A 21,146-nucleotide genomic window follows, 5' to 3' on the forward strand; every position below is an offset into this window, starting at 1 on the left:
TAGAGGCTACCTTTATTCCTGCCGTGCAGCCACCCTTCCACTTGCAAACAAGAACACGTGAAATCCTTCTCATGCTCTAACCTTTGATTTCCTCTTTTGCTACCAGCCAGAGACAACCTTTTTTTTTTTTTTTTTCAATCTTTGCTTTTAAAGAGCTCATGTGATTATACTGAACCTACCCAGGTAATCTCCCTTTTGATTAACTCAAAGTCAACAGATTAGTAACCTTAATTATAAATGCAAAATCCTTTTTACCTTTATTTTAGTAATCTCCACACCCAGTAGTGGGGCGTGAATTCGCAACCCCAAGATCAAGAGAGAAGAGATCTTTTAAAGAGAAGAGCATGTGACTGAGCCAGCCTGATGCCCCTTGCCCCTCTCTCTTTTACCTTGTAACATAACACAATCATGACTGTATCATATTCATAGCCCTGGGGATTAGGGAGAGAAATCTGGGGAGCCATGCTGGAATCCTGCTTATCAGAGACACAAAAAGTAGAAAACCTGAAGAGACCTAGATCTACTCAGGAAATTAAAACCACCACAAAAAAAAAAAAAGAAAAAGAAAAAAAAACCTCCCACAAATTAACAAAAAGCAGGATCAGATTTAAATGCAGAGAACAAACTGATGGTTGCCAGAAGGAAGGATGGGAGGTGGGCAAATTGGGTGAAGGGGTGTGGGAGGGGCACCCTTGCAGTATGGAATGAATGTCACAGGATTAAAAGGCACTGCATGGGGAACATAGTCAATGACATTGTAATAGCAAGAGCTATGCATGTGGGAAACACAGCATAATGTATAAACTTGTCCAATCACTAAGTTGAACACCTGACACTAACATAACATTGTGTGTCAACTAAAACATAATTTCTAAAATTTTAAAATAAATTTGCAATACAAAAATCTTTTCACAGAGAATTCCAGTTCCAGATTTTAGTGACTTCTATCAGACATTTAAAGACAATACTAATCCTAAACACACCCTTTTGGAGAAGAGGAAACATTTTCTAATTAATTTTGAGGCCAACATTACCCTTCATACCAATTACCGATTTATTGCCTCTCATCTCCAAATTCACCTTTTGCTTGCTCTATGAAAATGAATCTGGGGGGACGCCTGGGTGGCTTAGCGGTTGAGCATCTGCCTTTGGCCCAGGGCATGATCCCAGGATGCTGGATCCAGTCCCACATTGGGCTCTCTGCGGGGAGCCTCCTTCTCCCTCTGCCTAGATCTCTGCCTTTAGCTCTGTGTCTCTCATGAATAAATAAATCTTTGAAAAATGAATCTAGGGTGCCTGGATGTAGCTCAGTTGGTTAAATCTGACTCCATTTTGGATCAGGCCATGATCTTGGGGTTGTGAGATCAAGCCCTATGTTGGGCTCTGCGCTCAGCGGGTCATCAGCTTCAGGATTCTCCCTCTCCCTCTATCCCCCACTCTTTCTTGGTCTCTCAAATAAGTAAACCTTTTAAAGAAGGAAAATAAATCTGAACCCCTTAAATATTTTCCCTTTGCCAGTTGTAACAGTATGTAAAAGGAAAACTTGTTTCCTCTGTACTACTTTCAAGATCTCAGGCCGCCAAATGTGGGGTTTTTTCCATTGATCCATTCTCCGGCAACAGCTGGGTGGCCCGCAATTCAATTCCATCTGGAGTTAGCGTCTACAAGGGCTCAGTCCCACACAGCTGCCCCACTTAGGATGCCAATCCTAAATCTGGGCCTCCTATACATCAGATTCCTGCTACTCCCTCCTTGGGTTTGGAAATTATCCAGAACAGCTCACAGAATTCAGGGAAAAAACTGTATTCGTGATGAACCATTTATTATAAATGACAGAACTTAGGAACAGCCAAACTGAAGAGCTGCCTAGGGCAAGGTATGGGAAAGGGCCACGGGGTACCCGTGCCCCCTCTGGCAGGGCACAACCCCACCCCAGCAACTATGTGAAGAGGTTCTCCAAATCCCCTCCCCATTGCATTTTTTTTTTTTTTTTGGTGAAGGTTTTACTATGTAGGTATGACTGACTAAACTTGGCCACTGGTGCTTGGGCTCATCATCCCTTCTCCTCCATCCCCTAAGGTCAAGGAGGTGGGGCTTAAAGTTTTAACCCTCTCTAATCACATGGTCAGTTCCTCTAGCAACCAGCTCCCATCCTTAGGGACTTTCCAAAAGTAGGTTTAATAACAAACCTGGGTGTGGCTGAAAGGGGTTTATCAGGAATAAACGAAAAGGTGTTCTTTTCACCCTTATCAACCTAGTGCTATTTCAGGAACTGAGGACAAAACCCAAAAGATACACCTTTATCACTCCAGAGCGGTTTCAGGAGCTGGGGATGAAAACCAAAAGATCTACTTTTTAATATATCATAATACATTAGGTTTTGTCAGTAAAAGGCATTAAACACCACAGGAAGCAAAAGGGTTTTGCTTCCTGGTTCAGGTATGCTTGTTTGGCAGGCTTTTTACAGACTGCTTCTCTGGCATGGGCAACTCCTCCAGGTTTGGCTCCTGCAGCCTTGGGCCCTTACTGTGCTGAGGCTGTCCAGTGCCTGGCTCCTGCAGGGTGCAATGTGCTGCATCTTCCCCAGAAGGCCTCCTGCTGTGTTCTAGCCCAGTACCTCTGAGACCACCCTCCCAAAGAACAACCTTCTCCATGTTCCCCAGAATATAGTTCTAGTAAGTTCTGCAGTTTGGGGAGGGGGACCAGTGACTTCTCTAACCGTGGCTCTCCAACCAGGTCTAGGTTTCAGCCCTGGGGCGGTAGCGGGGGGGGGGGGGGGTCTATCACTGTCCTTGGTAGGGGAGAGGGGTGCCTTCCTTAGTACTCCATCTCTGCCTTAGTGACTGTTACATACATCACGTTATTTTGGTCATTCTATTATATCTGGTATTCTTTTATTCTTCAGAGTTCTCTTAGTAATCCCTCATTTCCCCCATCCATGTTAAAACTTTATCATCAAACCTTCCCTTTTTTTTTTTTTTTTTTTAAACCTTCCCTGTTTGATGACGATGGTTTCTCTTCTGACTGGACCTAAACACTAAATTGACCTAGAAATAGACCCTGGAGTGACAACTGGAGATAGACCCCACAAAAACAGAATTTGAGGATTGGTTTGTTCATGCCTTTGTGCTTGAGTTCCTTGCAAATGGTAGTAATCCATGGCATGTAGGAGCATCACAATGAATCAAGAAGTGCTAACTTAAAACGCATGCTTCACGAGCCAAACACTTACTACACTTAACCCTTATACTAGTAAGATGACCATAAAGACTGTGGTGTTGGGTGGTTTTTTTTTTAGTTCACCTGAATGCTTACAAAGAAAAAAAATTACAAGCTCAAGTCCATTAACTGCCAGCTCCCAGTCATAGTCTGAGAATCAAAGAACTTCTGTGGCAACTCTAAAAAAAAAAACAAAAAACAAACAAAAAACTTAGGTCTTGCAGGGATGCCTGGGTGGCTCAGCGCATCATCCTGGGGTCTGCAATCAAGTCCCACATTGGGCTCTTTGCAGGGAGACTTTCTCCCTCTGCCTCTCTGGGTCTCTCATGAATAAATGAGTAAGACCTTTAAAAAACCTAGGTCTTGTAGTCACAGAGCTGATATTCCTGAAAAACAACTGTACAGGGTGCTGAATTACAACAGTTGAATTCAGGCTCACATTAAAGTGCACGGATTGGTACGGAATAAGACCCTGTGGAACCTCCTCTGTGGATCCAGATGAAACTGACAATCTTTAATGTCCAAGTCATTCTGAATCTCCACCCATACCAGTTGATGCAGACTACCCTGCAAGGTCTACAAATAGGCCTTCCTCTGCTTAAAAACCCTATGATAACCTCATGTGGGGCACACTCCTTGAAAAGGGATGCCATTCTCCTTAATATCCAGCACAACCACCTCCAATTGCCATGAGAGTTCTATAACTAGGGTCAAATAGCATGCTCCAGGCAGCCGGCCAGGTATACACTACAACCCACAAAGAAACCGCTTCCACACCAAACTGAAGTGGATAGGCAAAATACGGGAATGCTGGCTATTAAATACTAAGAAACAACGGCCTATATGCTTGAAGTCTTCAAAAGATGCTGATGAGAAATCACAACAAAAACATTTAACAGAATACCACAGCATTTCAGTAAATTAAAAATACATGCATATAAAACATCAATATACATTAAATGCACTAGAATGGTTGCCACTGGAGAGGGGTAAATGGGAGTGGGAATAAAATGTGAAAGTGAAATGAGAAGGGCCTTGTATAGATTAATCATCATAATGTACCAAAAAACTAAGGACTAGGACTCAGGAAAAAAAAAAAAAAAAAACCTTGGCTTATTACAGGGATTTCTATTTCTTCCCCAAGATTCTAACATAAGGTATTGGGATCCTTCCCCCAATTCCAGCCCTGAAGATGACAGATGATGAAATCTACTACATGTACAGCATTCACCATGTGCCAGGCACTATTAACTCAATTTAATCCTCATGTTCTGAGATATCCTATGCTAAGAAATAGATCCTCTTCTCCCCATTTGACAGGTGAGAGAACATGGAGAGGTTAAGTAAACTGCCTAGGGTCACACAACTGGTAATGCTGGAGCTTGAATTCAAACTCAAGGTAGTCTAGATATAACTGAAGAACACCTAAAGACTGGAGAAGGGGAGTCTAGAGCAGAGATGGAGGTCAGGAGACAGCGATCTAAAACTAAAATGGAAGAGGAACAGCACCATGAGAGGCTAGATAAGAAATTTCTCTCCTTTCTTTCCCCTCCCCCAACATTACTCTGAAAAGAACCTTCACCTCATTACCATGTTAAGACCGGCGGTGCTGGGATGCCTGGGTGGCTCAGCATCTACCTTCAGCCCAGGGCATGATCCTAGAGTCCTGATTGAGCCCCCACATCAGGCTCCCTGCATAGAGCCTCCTCTCTCTGCCCATGTCTCTGCCTCTGTGTGTCTCTCATGAATAAATAAATAACTCTTAAGAAAAAAAAAAAAAAACAGCGAGGCCAAGCCAGCTGGAAGTGGATTATATGATGGTAGCACTGAAGCCACTGGGGTTGACAGCATAGTACATGTAGTAAGAGCACACGGGTCCATCAGCTCCCAAAACACACACACACCCCAGCCTGACATCTTGAACCAATAAATACACCCTACACCCTCAAGATAGGAATGTGGCCAAGATTTCCTTGAGGAAATGGGACTATCCCAAGAGGAAAAACATAGTCACTGGCACCAGGGGTTCCCCAAACAGCCCCTACAGTGAAGTTCAGAGTTGAAAAACCCTCAGAGCTCATCTCCTACTCTTAAAATCATGAGCATAAACTCACAATTTCCACTTTAAAAAGTCTCTAAACATAGAAGATGGAGTTTGAAGTAAAACAAAAACTCTTCAACAATAACTTTGAGGAAAAAACATTTCACAGAGGGAGGCGTGGGTGTCTCAGGGGTTGAGCGTAATGCCTTTGGCTCAGGGCATGATTCTGGAGTTCCAGGATCCGGTTCCGCATTAGGTTCCTTGCATGGAGCTTGCTTCTCCTCCCTGTGCCTGTCTCTCTCATGAATAAAATCTTTAATTAAAAAATAATTCCACAAAAAATAACTTTTAAAAATTAGTATTTTTAGACATAATATGGAGCTACAATAACCAAGATCAGACACATTAATTGAAAAAGTAATGGATGGGGATCCCTGGGTGGCTCAGCGGTTTAGCGCCTGCCTTTGGCCCAGGGCGCGATCCTGGAGTCCCGGGATCAAGTCCCACGTCAGGCTCCCGGCATGGAGCCTGCTTCTCCCTCTGCCTGTGTCTCTGCCTCTCTCTCTCTCTCTGTCTATCATAAATAAATAAATAAATCTTTAAAAAAAAAAAAAAAAAAAGAAAAAGTAATGGATGTAGGTATACATGGTTCCTACAAAGACATGGAGATAGTAATTCAACGGAAGAGCAATCTTTTCAACAGACTAGAACAGATATCCTTATTTTTAAAAAATTCCAACTCTTACCAAAAAAATATCAATTCAAAAGGATTATAGACCTAACAAAGTTATAACTACCAGACTCGTAAAACATACACCAATGATAATCTTAGTTTTGACAAATACACCATAATTATGTAAGACATTAAAATTTGGGTGAACTAGGTGTAGATATATAGGAACTCTATCTGTGCTTTTCTATAAATTTACAATCACCCCAAAATGAAGTTCATTTTTTAAAAAGTGCTTAACATTAGTCACCAGGGAAATACAAATTAAAATCTCAATGTGATACCAACCCCACCCACCCACCAAAAATGGGTAAAATGAAATAGAACAGCAGCCAATGTTGGAAAGCACCCAGAAAACCCATAAATTGCTTGCTAAGAGGGCATAAAAATAGTACTCTTGGAACACTATTCAGCACTTTAAAAATTAAAGAGTCCACTCAGGTACTTCATCAATTTCACTCCAAATTTTATCTATATGTCCAAAACTTGTCTAATATTCATAACATTATTCATAATAGCCCAAAACTAGAAGCCTAGGTGCCTATCAGAACAGATAAACTATATTATACACTGTAAGCTACACACTGGAATTCTCTGCACCAAAAAGAAACTAATACAACTACATGGCTAAATCTCAAAATCATGTGGACAGTAGCTAAACACAAAAAGTATGTTGGTGTAAGACTGAATTCATAAAGTCCTAAAATATGCAAATCTACCCTGCAACAACAGAAACCTGTGGTCAATGTGGTTTCTCTGGGCCTGGGAGAAGAGACACTAGGAAGGGGCATGCAGGCACTTTTTGGAGGGAAATATTATGCCTCTTGATGAATAGGTTATACAACTCTTTCCTATCTCCTCAAACAACATCTGTATGCATTACATTGTAAATAAATTTTATCTTTTTAAAATACAAATGCTCCTCACCTATCAGAGACATAAATTTAAACCACAAGGAGATATAACGTACCCACCAGAATGGCTACATTTAAAAGTACCACATACTGATATGGGCATGGAGTAAAATGTTACAACTTTGGAAAAGCAACTCCCTAAGAAACTAAGCATCTATCATAGGATCCTGAACATCCAAATTCCACTAAGTGTTTTCATCTGATGATGTACAGACTTGTGTATAAGAACATTCAATTAGCAACTTTAACAACAGCCAACTGGAAAAGGCCCAGGTCTCCATCAAAAGGTAAACTGCACCATGCTGATACTTGGCAATAATAAGGAACTACACATACACACACGGCAAAATCTCAGAAGCATTCTGCTGAAAAAAATAAAAAGCCTTATGCAAGGCTTCACTTTTGATTGCATTTAGGCAAAAATAGTCTAAATCTTTGAGAAAGGAGGGCAAGAACTGTCTAGGAAGAGTCACAGGGTAACTGGTTAGGTGATAGCAATGTTCTGTGTTTTGCCAAATTTCATGGTATGCTTATTTGAACACTTCAAAGGTTTATTAACACATTAATCTTCAAAACCTGTAAATATTGAGCTCGTTATTGATGCAGGTTTTTAGGGAAGCACATTGATGTGTCCAACTTAAAAACTGATGGGAAGGACTGGTTTTCCTAGAATAATTGGTACGGAGCTAAGTTTATTTACAGGACAATACTCAGGGCTTTATTGTCACCCTAATGCTCAAGAGACCTTACTTTCCCATGTGAGGACTTCTCTTCAACTGGCTTTTAATAAGCCAAATACAAGTTTTAGGTGCAGATGAATTTAATGCATCTAACAAGGACCCATAAAAATGGAGGTTGTTCCAGCGGTCTGGGTCCATGTCACTAATCTAAAACCTGTCAGATGTTTAGATGCACTTAAGAGCAAACCTAATACACCGAACAATCCAATTCAGCTTTACCTCCCATACCCTAGAAAATAAGACCTTATAGCCAACAATATACAACTTTCTGCACATCTTCCAATTCTATGAAACTGAGTCACGCTTCAAACCCCCCAGAAACAGCCTCCACTGTTTTGAGGCCCTGCACTCCAATCCATGGGGTGTTTTCCTTTGAAAAAAGGACAAGTCACTACATTTTTAGTTTTAACAAGTACACCAGGAGTCAGATGTACATAGAACAGTCAATAAAAGCAGAGTTGTCAACACAAACATTAATTAATCATAGGTGCTGGGTTTAAACAGAATTGCTAAAGGCCCAAATTGGGATTTCCTACCAAACTGAGCTAAAATGGACTGGTTTTTTCCCAAGAGTTAAGCAGAAGCACCAGAGTACATCTTTGGTCTTTCAATTTCTAGTTCTTTGATGTCCTTGCTCCCATTCACCTATGCAGGGATAAAGATCTTAAAGGCAATCACCTCAATATCTACACCTAAAGCTCTCTCCCCTAATAAAGGGGGCCTAGTCACAAAACAGGCCACCTTGATGACTGTTCTATGGCAACTGCTCCAAAGTGCCCTCACTGCATGAGAAGTAGAGTTTGGGGAGGAGGACATATGGAGACCATACTGAAAAGTCTGAAATCCTTATTACAAAAACTAAAAAGAAAAAGAACCCAGGGGTCACAAAAAAATGCAGGTTAAGTTTTATTAAGTTTCAAATACAAAACATTCCAAAAAGAGAAAAGTGATCTATAATATCTAGGTTCTATAATCAACTACCAGTTAAACAAAACATTTTATCATTCTGTCTTACAACCAATATAAAGCCAGAAGAATCAAGATGGATTCTTTTCCCAATGGGAGAGTAAGTCTGCTGGGTCAGTAAACTTTGCCAAATAGCTGAATAGTCATTTAGGTTTGCTTAATTTGAATTTAGTATTTACGTTTACTATGATTAATTTCTATGTTCTACACTATTTTCAAGATATCTAAAAATCTCCAAAGCCAAAGTCATCAGAAGCACAATCCCAAGTAGTTTACATTATTGGAGGATTGAGGAAGACAGTTATGTAAGTGCAATAGCTACTTAAATTTGGTCAATACCCTCATCATGATCTGCAATTACAAGAGCCTGTCCAATGAGGGTTACAGTATTTGGACTATTTCCTACAATTGCCAAGATTAAACACGATAAGCACTGATTTTACTATGAAAACAAAAATCTCAGAAGTTTTTGTACTTCGTTCTAACGCAACAACTCAAATCCAGTTCCTCTGAGAACATTAGCTTTTATATATACTCAGCTCGGTCTTCAACATGACTGGTTTGCTTCTAAGACAGGTGGTGGGGTTATAGCAGGCTTACAAAATACTTAAAAGCCAAGTGGCCCAATTTTGTTCCAGTCATTTTAGCTATGTTTCCAGTTACTTTAGGTTCCAGACACTACTCCTCCCCTTCTTTTATGACTGAACCCCACTTCTGGGTAAACTACAAATATTCCACTTGCTGAAAAATCAGTTTACTGGATAAAGAGTTACCACTCATGCCTTTCATTTTTCTACTTCAACTTTCTGACAGTCAGTGATAATTAGGAATCGCAGAGTTGTCCCCTAGGACTTTAACAAAATGAAAGCCAAAGCTGTAAAATCCACATAAAGAACCACAAGAACTTACTACCTCCACTTACCAATTTCCTTAACTGCTCCCCTTTATCTGGTCAATTACTTTTTTGAAGTAACTACCACTCCCTAGTTAAGTGCTAACCAACACTGATGCCTTCCCTCCTTAGATCCACAGGAACCCTCGAAGGCAAAATCTATTGCCTGCACCAAACCAATTCTGATGAGTACTGCTTATGCAACTGTTGTGCCTTATCGACAATCAGCATTCTTCTGCTTCAACAACTCTGTAAAATGAAAAGCATGTGATCAGGTCACAAGACATTGTGTTATACTGGAAATCACTCCCCTTCCCCACCCATTCTTTAAATATATACTTTTTTGTTGCTTTGACTGGCAACAAACATTTGCTTTAAATTACAAGCTCTAAAATGCAACCAAAAACACTCATTACAATTCCTGCATCATTTTGGGCAATACTGAGGATAACTACATCATGCCCACAACAATGTTACTCCAAGTGGGAATTGAGAACAGTGGCATCTGTTATCCCATTAGTCAATTTGTACTGCGGTTGAAGAGGCATCGTTAATAAAATGGGTATCCTCTTATAAAATGCACAGGAGTCAAGTTGAAACCTCATGCAAGTGCAGTTTGTCCACATACCAAAACAAACTGTACAGCTCCAATCAATCTCTGCTTATGGGGACTGTATTAAACAAGCTTTATACATTCAAAAATAGCTAATAAAGGGGATTAAGAGGTACAAACTTCCAGTTACAGGATAAATAACTCAGTTGGAAAGTACACCCTAATATAGAAAAAAAAAATGCTAATATTCTATGACTGAGCCGCTAATGGAAACATACCTGTTTAAGATAACCTTGCTCTACATTCTAATGGATAAGTTAACACACCAAATGTTACATATTACAGCACCTAATTTTATCCTAATCCACAAGATTATACCCCCGTCAGAGAAATTTACAAATATCAGATATGCAAAATGGAAAAGCTATTAAAGCTATTACTTACACCTATAAAGGCCCTGGCTTTTGAAACTTACCTTAGCATTTGATTTCTCTTGCTGCCAGCTTTATCTAGTGTGAATAAATCAGCACTCCAACCATAATGACCAAAATCCTCAACCTGTAAAAATTAAATAGGTAACTAGTTATCTCCCTTAAAGGAAATTCTTCAAAACTTGCCTACAACTGCTCTTTTCCAGAAAGAAAAGGCAAGTTCAGACTTGCAGCTTAAGTTATTTCATGTTCTACTAATTCTCAAAGTGGTGGAAGATTCACTGGCTTGGGATGGACTGGAATGGCTTAAAATGGTTTAAGTCGCATGGCTTATGGATTCTCATTCTGTTCCAATGGTGCACTGCCATGTTAAATCCATAAGTTGAACGGACAAAACTTATTTGAAGGAATAAGTGCAGTGTAAGGATTTTAGTTGGAGGTCTTCAAGTTTACTATATTCAAGAGCATCTTTTTCAACTTCATGGCTGGACCTGGGTCATGCTGCCTCAGGTTTTGCTTTTTAAAGACCACTTGCAATAGATTTTCTCCATACAGTGTAGTTTCATAGAACTAAAAACAAGTCAGGCATCCAACTAAATGTCAAGTTTGCAATGGCTTACAGGGGCAGAGTGGGACCCCAAACTTAAGCCATTTCCTAAATTGACTAAAAGTCTATTTTGAAAAATGTTAAAACATATGAAGCATGTTTAAAGGTCTTCATCAAAAATACTTAAAAAAAAAAAAAAGACACCCCCTCCCAAGCCCCAGATCGCTATTGGTAAACAACAGCTGTTATTATTAAGGCCTTTAAGTGTCATACATGCTTTAAAAAAAAAAATCCATGTGTTGAATTTGGAGGACTTCTAATATGCTATCGAACACTTTGCTTTTCCAAAGTTTTTTTTTTAATCTAGAAAGCATTTCCATTGCCATGAGGTACAGTATGTCTCACTGTACTATGAGGAAGGTAAGTGTTCAATCTCGACTTAGACGGAAAAACTAGTTTGCTTTGCTTACCATCTTTGCGGTTTCACAGGCATTTGATGCTTTAAATCTGATGTGGAATGCTGATAGATTCACTTTTTAGAAGTCATAAGCCTTTGAGAAGTTGGAGATAACTTCATTGCTTATCTATTTTCTCCTTTGCAATCAAGCTGTTCCTTAAAAGTGAGACACTACAGAGTTGCAAAAATTTGAAACAGTAAGAGCAAGCACCGTTTGCAGCTTCATGGTTGGTTTTGGCCAAACTTTTTATTTAGTATTCTGTAGTTGCTTAACACACACTTAAATGGTCTTATTGGGGGAGGGGATAGGGGAGGTTCTTGTAGATTCCCAAGGAAATGTCAGAAAGGCAAAATATGGCCAGCATTATCCATTTGCTTTTTTGGATTTACTGGGTGAATAGCACTTTCCTTACATAAGCATCTGATCTCAGGTTTTTCATTACTGAGAACATTGAGATTTCAGTTTGAAGACACTCTGAAATCCTAAGAGTAGCATACCCCGACCACCCTCTAATAGCTAGCTTGTTTGTATAGGCAGAAGGATTCACCTCTCCATTTTAGAAGGCTAGATGTTTGTGGAAGGTCTTAGAATTGCTTTGCCTCATTTACTGGGAAAAATCAGATATAGGAAGTGGCCTTTAGGGACACTTTTAACTTGAAAAATTACAACACTAGTACACAAGTCAAGTCTTAACACATTTAACATTTGCTTATTGAAAGCAATGTCATAAAGTCAAATAAGATTAAACAGGTTTTACTTTTTTCCCTCACAAGAACATAAAAATTATGGAAGGGGAACTTAACAGGAAATTTAAAAAAGGTAACACAATTTTTCCTTTTAGTAGTCCTTGGGTAGTTATGACAGAAAAGGTTCCACTTTTTTGTTTGTTTTCTTTGAACGGGGATTTTGGTCCAAAGTTTTGTTTTGTTTTTAATATCTGCTTCTGCCTCCCCCTCTATCAGATCGGCTTCCTCCACGGCCACCACCTCTTGGTGCTCCGCGGCTTGAACTGCTGTAGGAATCACGTGGAGGAGGGTACCCCCTTTCCATAGAAGGGGGAAGCCCTCTTTCTTGTCTGCCAACCCGATCACGACCACTTGAGTAGAGATCACTTCGGCTGCTTGAGTAACTGTCTCGACTTCCACCATATCCGTCACGTGAGCTGCTGTAATCATCATAGCGACTGCTTCCACCATAAGATGGCGGGGGCCCTCGTGTAGGTGGAGCACTACGTGAGTTACCTGCAGGGTCAATGGTCAGGTAATATGGCAACACTATAAATTGTATATATACAACATTTAAATCTGAATTTACAGAATTCTTGTATTAAACGTTTACTTTAACTGGGAGGTTTTAAACTCTGCCATTGCTGGCCATTAACAGGGATTTGCTCATCTGCTGAGATACGGAAATTGGATGGGTTTTAATGTTTGTTTGAAAAGATTGAAGACGGTGTGTATTTCAAGAGGATATTCCAGACAGCTTGTTATTTTATAGTAGACACTCAGACACTTTCCAGTGATAAGTTGCAATTTTGAACTGTAGACTTTCCTTCATATTGCAATGGTAAACATTTGATCTTGTTAATAAAATTTTTAAATTGTATTTTCACTGTTGGGGGAAAACACATAAGGCTGCCAATTTAAGCAAGCAAAATCCCCTCCAAAGCAAGCAAACAGCCTCAAAAAAAAACTTAGAAAAAAACAAAAGCCCCTCACGAAACTAGGAAAAGCCCAGCTGATAACGTTACCCCTTAAAAGCAAGCAAATATCCCTTAAAAAGCAAGCACCACACAGCCTAATAAAGTGGCTCATGAACCTAAAAACTCAAGCTGGTGATATTCAAAGACCCTCAACCAGTATCTTACCATAACTCTCATATGAATCTCTGTAGGAACCTCCACTTGGATGATCTGAATAGTCACGATCACGACCATAGCCATCTCTATCACTAAAGAGAAAAACTTGTTAAGTCACAGGGCAATTTTCAGAGCAATTTTATCTTTTACAGCCAGCTGTGGCAGGCAACAATATTACTTTACCTATAGCCTCTTGATGGGTAGTCATCACGTGAACTGGAATGACCATAATCACGGTAAGTATAATCTCTTGGTGGTGGTGCATAATCTCTTGTATCACGAGAACTTGGGTAATCTCTGCTTGAATAGCTACAAAAACAAAAATTAACTTGGTTCACGCTTTTGACAAGTTCTCCTTTCAACCTCAATTATCTACTACTACACTGGTCTGTTACCTGTCTTTAGTAGAATATCCATCATCTCTTGGGGACAAATACACATCTCTACGAGAGGGCAGGGGTTCCCTTCGAGGTGGGCCTCCATAACTATCTCTTCCGCGTGACACAGGAGCTTAAGGGAAAAAATTAACCATTTAAAAAATATATCCAAAAATGGAAAGCTAAAATATGAATTTATATTCAGGCATTGAGGGTAGAGATTCAAATAGGACAGTACAACTAAATCATGAAGTTTCTTTAAAATTTCCTATTCACAACTTAATTCTTTTCAGTGCTTGTAACTTTATGTACCTAGATCACATCTCAAGTCCATGAGTCCGTTTCATTAACATTTTTTATACTTAACATTTACTTAGGTTTTTAATTTTAAAGCATCATTTTTTAAAATCCATTAATCAATCTCTTCTGTTATGGTGGTAGAACAGATTATTCAATAAATCTAGCATCTACCTCTTCCTCCCATTCCACTGCTGCTGCGAACTGGTCCTGAAGGGGCAGATCTTTTAGGAGGAGGACCACCACTTCGTGGTGGTGGTCCTCTTTTTACTGGAAGTGGTCCCCTGGAAGAACTCATGTTAAAATTCATGGAATAGCCACCATCATCTGCATTGAAAAAGAAAAGAAAAACATGTTAATTCTCACATCAATGAAAGTCATAAAAGTTTCCTTTGCTGTATCAATGACCATTTTGTTTAGTTGGGACATCTTGCTTTAATTTGCACTTGTCCAAGGGAGTCTATATAGACTAACAAAACTAAGTAGTCTAAGCTCCTTCAAAAAAATGGTTTAATTCTTATACACTTAAAATATATGCATTCTGAGAAGTTTTCTGTAAACTTCTTTCACAAACTACCCATATAAGCTGGTTTCCCATGATTTTATTTTTTGAGGTTTAAGTAATCCCAGTGTGGGACTCAAACTCATGACCCGTGATTAAGTTGTCAGCCAGGCTCTGGTCCATTTTTTTAAACACTAATTTAACTTAGGTAAATGATAAAGGAGTAGGTGCACTCAATATCAAAAGCTGGTTAATTTAAAAAAAAAAAAAGCTGTAGAATTTGTACCAGGACATAACCAATGCAGATCGGTGTGGGGTTTGCAGTCCATAAATTCTACAAGCCTGAAGTAGACTCAAGTCATTACCCATGTGCCCTCCACGTGAAGGAGGTCCCCTGGTTCCTCCACTTCCTCCTCTTCCGCCTCTAAGACCTCTTGGAGGGCCTCTGCTTCTTGGAGGTGGAGGTGGTCCACGTCTACCACTTTCAAATGATGGTTTTGTGGCTTGTTCTACCTTGATGGCTTTTCCATCTAAGGACTAAACATCAAAGTGGTTAATTGCATTAGTATTTAAATAGATCTTGTAGATGTATTCACTATGCATTGTGCCACCAATGTGCCCTCCAAATTCAAGTTTTTAGGTAAATTTAGCTCATCAACTCATCTGAGAAAAGTGATAAAAATATATGGTCACTTTTCCATTGAAAGTTTTTTTTTTGGGGGGGGGGAGAAAGTATCTTAGAACAATACTGATCAGTTGAACCCCAACACAAGGGGACTATCACACTGCTGGTCAATAAAGTTTAAAGAGCCAGTCAACTTGTTATCAAATGTGATAACCGATGAAAAGCCAAGTTGTCAACTCATTTTATGGATTCCAGATAACAATCAGATAATTTTCTGATTTGAAAACACTTAAAAGAGTATAATCCACAACTCCGCAAAATTTGAAACTACAAAAGGCGAAAAAAATTAGAGGGTTCTGGAAACGCATACATCCAAACACAACTCAAGACCTATGCCTAGACCAAAATTCAATAACAACATTAAGTTAATGCATTAGGAAACTATCATTGTGCAATCTCACCTTTCCATTCATGTCTCTGGCTGCATCCTTAGCGTCTGCTGGGCTCTCAAAGGTGACAAAAGCAAATCCTCTTGATTTGTTGGTTTCACGATCTTTCATCAATAGAACTAAAAAAAAAAAAACAAAAAAAACAGGTTTTTTTTGGGGGGGGGGGAGTGTTACTCTAGTTCGAATTAGGTAAGACAAGTGCATCTACAAAACGTAAGCTCAGAACTTCTTAGAGGACAAAATAATGTATCATTTCAGACAATCAACGCAATTAAATACATCACAGCTTACATTTTTAATTCTAACAGCTCCCTATATAGTTTCAGATAACTCACCTTCCACTATTCGTCCATATTTGCCAAATACTGCTTCAAGGGCTTTTTCATTTGTTTCCGTATTGAGGCCACCAATGAAAAGCTTTCCTGGGCGATCTGCTTCAACCATTTTTTCCCCCTGGTGAGAGTCTGTTAAAAAAGAATAGTATTACCTCCCTATAAAAAGTTCAAGTTCAAAAAAAAAAAAAAGTTCAGGTTCACAGGACACACCTATTTACTGGTACATCTTTCTTGTTTTACTAAAATCATCATTCCTTTGCTAAGCCTCAGCAGGAAACCAATTTAAGTAGTTTACGGATACAGCAGTTTACACTAAACTAGTTAAAAAGGTCCAACTTAGCTAATACCTTCCTCCTTAATCCACCTCGGCAATTTTAATAAAGTAACAGCCACTCAGCATTTGAAAAAGCCATTTTAGTTTAATCCTAGATGTGTTTCCTTTTAAAGATTCAATTATCACATCCCAATTACCCTAATGGTTTTTTAAAAGTGTATCGCCCCATTCAAGGTCACGGGCCAGACGCAAGTCCTCTTCCAAGACCTTTCTTTGCCTTTTCTCATTAGGATTCCCTAGTAAATCTAAAAGAAATTTAAACCTTGCGCCAAGTTATACCTCCTCTTCTTTACCAGCCCCTGCCCCGCCGAAAAGGTTTAAAAGAAAAAAAAATGGTCTCAGTCTCGTTTCATAATAACGGAAGGTGGAAGCGCGCATCGTATCACTCAACACTCCATGACTGCAGCAGAATCCAATTAAAACCCGTCATTAAAAACCGCGTGGAAAACACAAAATGGCGACACTTGGATTCAACCCAGAAAAACCCACACCGGTCAGGGGAGTAACTTTTGCCATCAGCAGTGGTTGGGAAAATTCAAAGGGCTTCCTCTCCAAGGCCGCCAATGAACAAGGACCCGCGTAAAAGCGCACGTGCCCATCCGTAGCGCCAGCGCCATCCCAATGCAGGTACCGCGGTGGCGCGGTCTGCCCTCGTCCTGTTCCAGCCCCGACCTCCGGCACCAACCCCGCAGGCGGACAGCCAAACTTTCTCGAGAGGCACCGAACGGAATGGCGCTCCCACGTCTGTTTTCCCCGGACATGCTCGGCTTTAACGAAATAGGTCGGCACCTTTAGGCTCTTAAAATGGCGCCCGCCACCCCCATCTCCAGGGAGATAATCCCAAGTTGTAACGTGGCAAGAAGGTACGAGAAGCGGGTGAAGGAAAGAGTAACACGTACCGGAGGGGTGACGACCGTTCCAAGCTCCTACGAGCTCGCCGGCAGGGGCTTCGTAGCAGCTCAGCACGAGTGAGAGCCACCGGCTCTGAGAGCGGAAGAGGGAAGCCGCTAGCACTACTGCGCAACGAGGGCGAACAAAGGAGACAGCAAACTTTATACTGCCCGGGAACGAGGCTGAAGGACCCGGATGGAAACCGAGCTTAGAATTTGAAACGCAAAGGGAGGGGGAGCGGTTCCCAGCCTCCCATTGGCCATCCTCTCTGTCACTCACTCCTTGCTCCTCCCCTTTCCCCAGGTCCTCCGCGTTCTGGCCGGCGCCCGTTTCTAACCGTTTCCCCAGCCCCCACCCGTGCTCCACAAACCCGCGGTTTTGCTTTCCGCTAGAATGTTTCACGGGCTGCATTTAATACCGAACTGAAATTTATTGCATAGTCTAGGGGGCCAGACACGGTGCTGAACTTTACACTCATGAACTCATTTAATGCTCAAAACAATGTGATGAAGGTACAGAGTCCTAACTATGCTAATTTTGCATAAAGGGGAAACAAAGAAGTTTCAATAATAAAATACATCTTCCCAAATATCCTCAACAAGAATTTTTACTGAATGGGGAAAATTCTGGTGAATGAATATGACTTGGGGGGTAGTACAGATAGTTACTTCATATAGAACAATTACTGAACACCTACAAATAAAAGGCAGGATCTGGGCTTGGCTGTAAGGATACAACGCAGAACAAGCGAGAGAGACAAGGACAAGGCACGCACTTCGAAGGTAAAACTACCAAATTTGGCAAATAAAAATATAGGACGCCCGGTTAAGTTTGAATTTCAGATAAATTGTTTCAGTTTGTGCATGTCCCAAAATGATATACAAAAAAAAGTACTCGTTTAATTCAGATTTAACTGGGCATTGTGTATTTTATCTGTGCCAATCTACTCGTGTTGGAGGGATTGCAAAAATTTAATTTTTTTCTAATTTATTTAAAAACTTACGAAAATATTTTAATACAAATAACAAAACAATATGTGTTGTAATTAGTGCTACAGAGGAAGTAAACTAGGTGCTTGGGTGGACAATGTATGGGAGACTCAATTTGATTTTAGACGTCACATCAGATCTGAATGGAGAAAAACTAGCCATGGGAAAGCTTTTCAAGGAGAGAGATAGCATTAAGCAGAAAGTGGAGGAAAGAGTGTGCACATATCAAGAGACAGAAAGAGATCCAGGGTGACAGGAATTTCAGGAGAATAAAGAGAGGGAGCCAAGGAGGTAGATAGAATCCTCGAACCCATTAAAAGACTGCAAAGGGTTAAGTGTGAAAGCAGAGGTACCCCTGGGACTGTGCCAACAGATCTGGAGAGAGAGGATAGGGACTTGAATTGGGGTGGTGGCAGTGGAGATGGGGAGGAAGGAACAATTGTTAGGCGTATGTGGCAGATAGTTTAGACAGAATTTGCTAATGAATCAGATGGGAAAGGGCTGGGATGGAATTGAGGCATCAGAAGTCAGTATGGATGACTAAATAAGCATCTGGCATAAATGGTGTGGTGGCTACTTACCAAAATGCTTGCAGTGGAGCAAGTTTGGGATGGGGACATGGAGAAATTTGATGCTTAGAGATCAGGGCTGAATTGTCACTTACAAATGATAATACAACAATGAGACCACCAGAAAAGGGAACACTGGGGAAAGAAAGCTTAAGATCACACCTTATTTTTTTTAAGATTTTATTTATTTATTTGAGAGAGCCTGGGCTCGTGCACGAGCAGGGGGGAGGGGCAGAAGGAGAGGGAGAAGCAGGTTCCCAGCTGAGCAAAGAACCCCAGGTGGAGCTGGATCCCAGGACACTGGGATTATGACCTAAGCTGAAGGCAGATGCCCAGCCAATTGAGCCACAAAGACGCCCAAGATCACACATTATTAACTATAAAATACGTAGAGGGAGAGAAGCAACCAGAAAGAAATCTACTAAAATGTTACCAGTTTATCTTGGGGGAGTAGGATCTTTTGACAATTGTTACTTTTCTTCTTCACAGTTATACTCTGCCCATGGTGTATTACTGTATATATCAGGCAGGTGGTAGTTAATAATGTTCAGGTCACGGGTAAAAACCCCAAGGAGTTTTTGGAACCAGCTCTGAATTATTGACATTCCTGAAGGGAATAGTACTCAGTAGGGCAAGAATATTTCTTCCTTTATTTCCTAGTCAAATAATGACAAATAAAGCAAAAGTCCTGTCCATTTGTCTTCAGGATGAGTTATGTAAATTACTGTCTGTGGCGATAGTTGGGAATTGGCTAGGCTGGCAAAAAACACTTAAATGCCAGGCTCAGCAAGCAGTCTGCACCCCCAGGAGGAGTCAGGAGAAATCCCTCCCCCTGGATTGGCGGGCAATCTCTGTCTCAAATCCAGATAGAGCACCTTAGGACCTTCCCCTAGGCTCTAATTCTCAGCCAGGCCTCCGCCAGTCTAGGGCAGAATGGGGCCAACTCTACAATAATTGTGCCTTTCTCCCTGGGGTTCAAAGAGGGAAATGTGCGTCTATGTGGACCATATCAGTCTGGTCGTTGCAATTAGTGCCCAGGAGTATGGGGGTAGAGACAGGACTTCCAAGGCAAGAAGCCAGAGTGGGAACAGCGGGAAGGTTAGTTGAGGGAATGGCAGGAGGGCATCGATATGGCTGTAGTGCATCTTAGGACAGAGAGGACAAAAGAAGAAACTGGAAAGGGAGATGCAGGGCCTACTGACTAGATCCAGGTAGCAATGAAAAGGGGAGCCTTTTTAAGAGGAGGAAGGAGATAATCAGATTTCATCTTAAAGAGATCACTGTGGCTGCTACCTGGAGACTATATTAGGGGAGGGAGGAGCAGGAAGCAGGGTATTACTGATGTGATTCTGGCGAGGAGAGATGGGCCAGCTGAGTGTGAGCAAATCTGGCCAAGGGACAGTCCTCAGAGAAGCAGGTCTCACAAGCCAAAAATAATCTCTGAAACCCACCCCTCCCCATCATGGATCCTCTAGATTTTTCCCTTTGTTCTTTATTTCTACTTCCTCCTTTGGATTATCATTACATATAGTTGAATGTTCTCTTTACTATTATTTTTCCCTTGGTCTAGTTGTTTCTCTCCAGATGCCATCTCAATGATGGACTGATAGCCAGTCAAGCAATATTACTTCACCATTAGGTATCCTTGAATATGATCAGTGCCAAATAAATGTTGGCTGAATTACTTGCAGGCTCTTTTTATTCTCCATGGCAGTTAGTATGAGATGGGTGCGTAACAAGTATTTAATGAATACTATGGTCTTGTCTTAAATTTCAACCTCCCAATGAAGGGCTCACATTTTTTTTACTACAACAACCAACAACAAAAAGCACTCCATAGGGATCCCTGGATGGCTCAGCGATTTGGTGCCTGCCTTCTGCCCCGGGCATGGTCCTGGAGTCCCAGGATTGAGTCCCACGTCGGGCTCCCTGCATGGAGCCTGCTTCTCCCTCTGCCTGTGTCTTTGCCTCTCTCTCTCTGTGTGTCTCATGAATAAATAGATAAAATCTTTTTTAAAAAGCACTCCATAGTTTTAAAAGCTTCAAGCAATTGAATGATTAAGAAATAACTTTTACTTAATTAAAAAATTGTATTTAAAATTTTTTTAAGATTTTATATATTTATTTGAGAAAGAGAAAGCACAAGCAGGGGGAGGGACAGAGGGAGAACCAGGCTCCCAGTTGAGCAGGGAACCCAATGTGGGGCTCCATCCCAGGCCCCTGGGATCATGACCTGAGCTAAAGGCAGACACTCAACCAACTGAGCCACCCAGGCACCCCCCAAAAAAAACCTCTTATTTTTTTAAAGATCTTATTTATTTATTCATGAGAGACAGAGAGAGAGAGAGAGGCAGAGGGAGAAGCAGACTCCCCAGAGGGGGCCTGATGCAGGACTCGATCCCAGGTCTCCAGGATCACACCCTGGGCTG

General features: G+C 40.8%; 1 protein-coding gene and 1 non-coding gene across 2 annotated transcripts; both read right to left on the reverse strand.

Moving 5' to 3' along the window:
• Window positions 1-8,526: 8,526 nt before the first annotated feature.
• On the reverse strand, window positions 8,527-17,350 carry RBMX (RNA binding motif protein X-linked). The gene is made up of 11 exons (XM_038588429.1): window positions 17,168-17,350; window positions 15,935-16,063; window positions 15,612-15,718; window positions 14,891-15,062; window positions 14,198-14,350; window positions 13,745-13,859; window positions 13,533-13,658; window positions 13,359-13,441; window positions 11,504-12,732; window positions 10,531-10,613; window positions 8,527-9,751 (listed from the first exon to the last, which is right to left on the reverse strand). Exons 2-9 carry the CDS (start codon window positions 16,041-16,043, stop codon window positions 12,422-12,424), a joined length of 1,176 nt encoding a protein of 391 aa, XP_038444357.1. The 5' UTR covers window positions 16,044-16,063; window positions 17,168-17,350; the 3' UTR covers window positions 8,527-9,751; window positions 10,531-10,613; window positions 11,504-12,421.
• LOC119868656 lies at window positions 15,815-15,886 on the reverse strand. The gene has a single exon (XR_005386633.1). It is a non-coding gene; the product is annotated as a small nucleolar RNA SNORD61 (small nucleolar RNA).
• Window positions 17,351-21,146: the final 3,796 nt, after the last annotated feature.

This window comes from Canis lupus, chromosome X (assembly GCF_011100685.1).
Source record: "Canis lupus familiaris isolate Mischka breed German Shepherd chromosome X, alternate assembly UU_Cfam_GSD_1.0, whole genome shotgun sequence".
Lineage (NCBI taxonomy): Eukaryota > Metazoa > Chordata > Mammalia > Carnivora > Canidae > Canis > Canis lupus.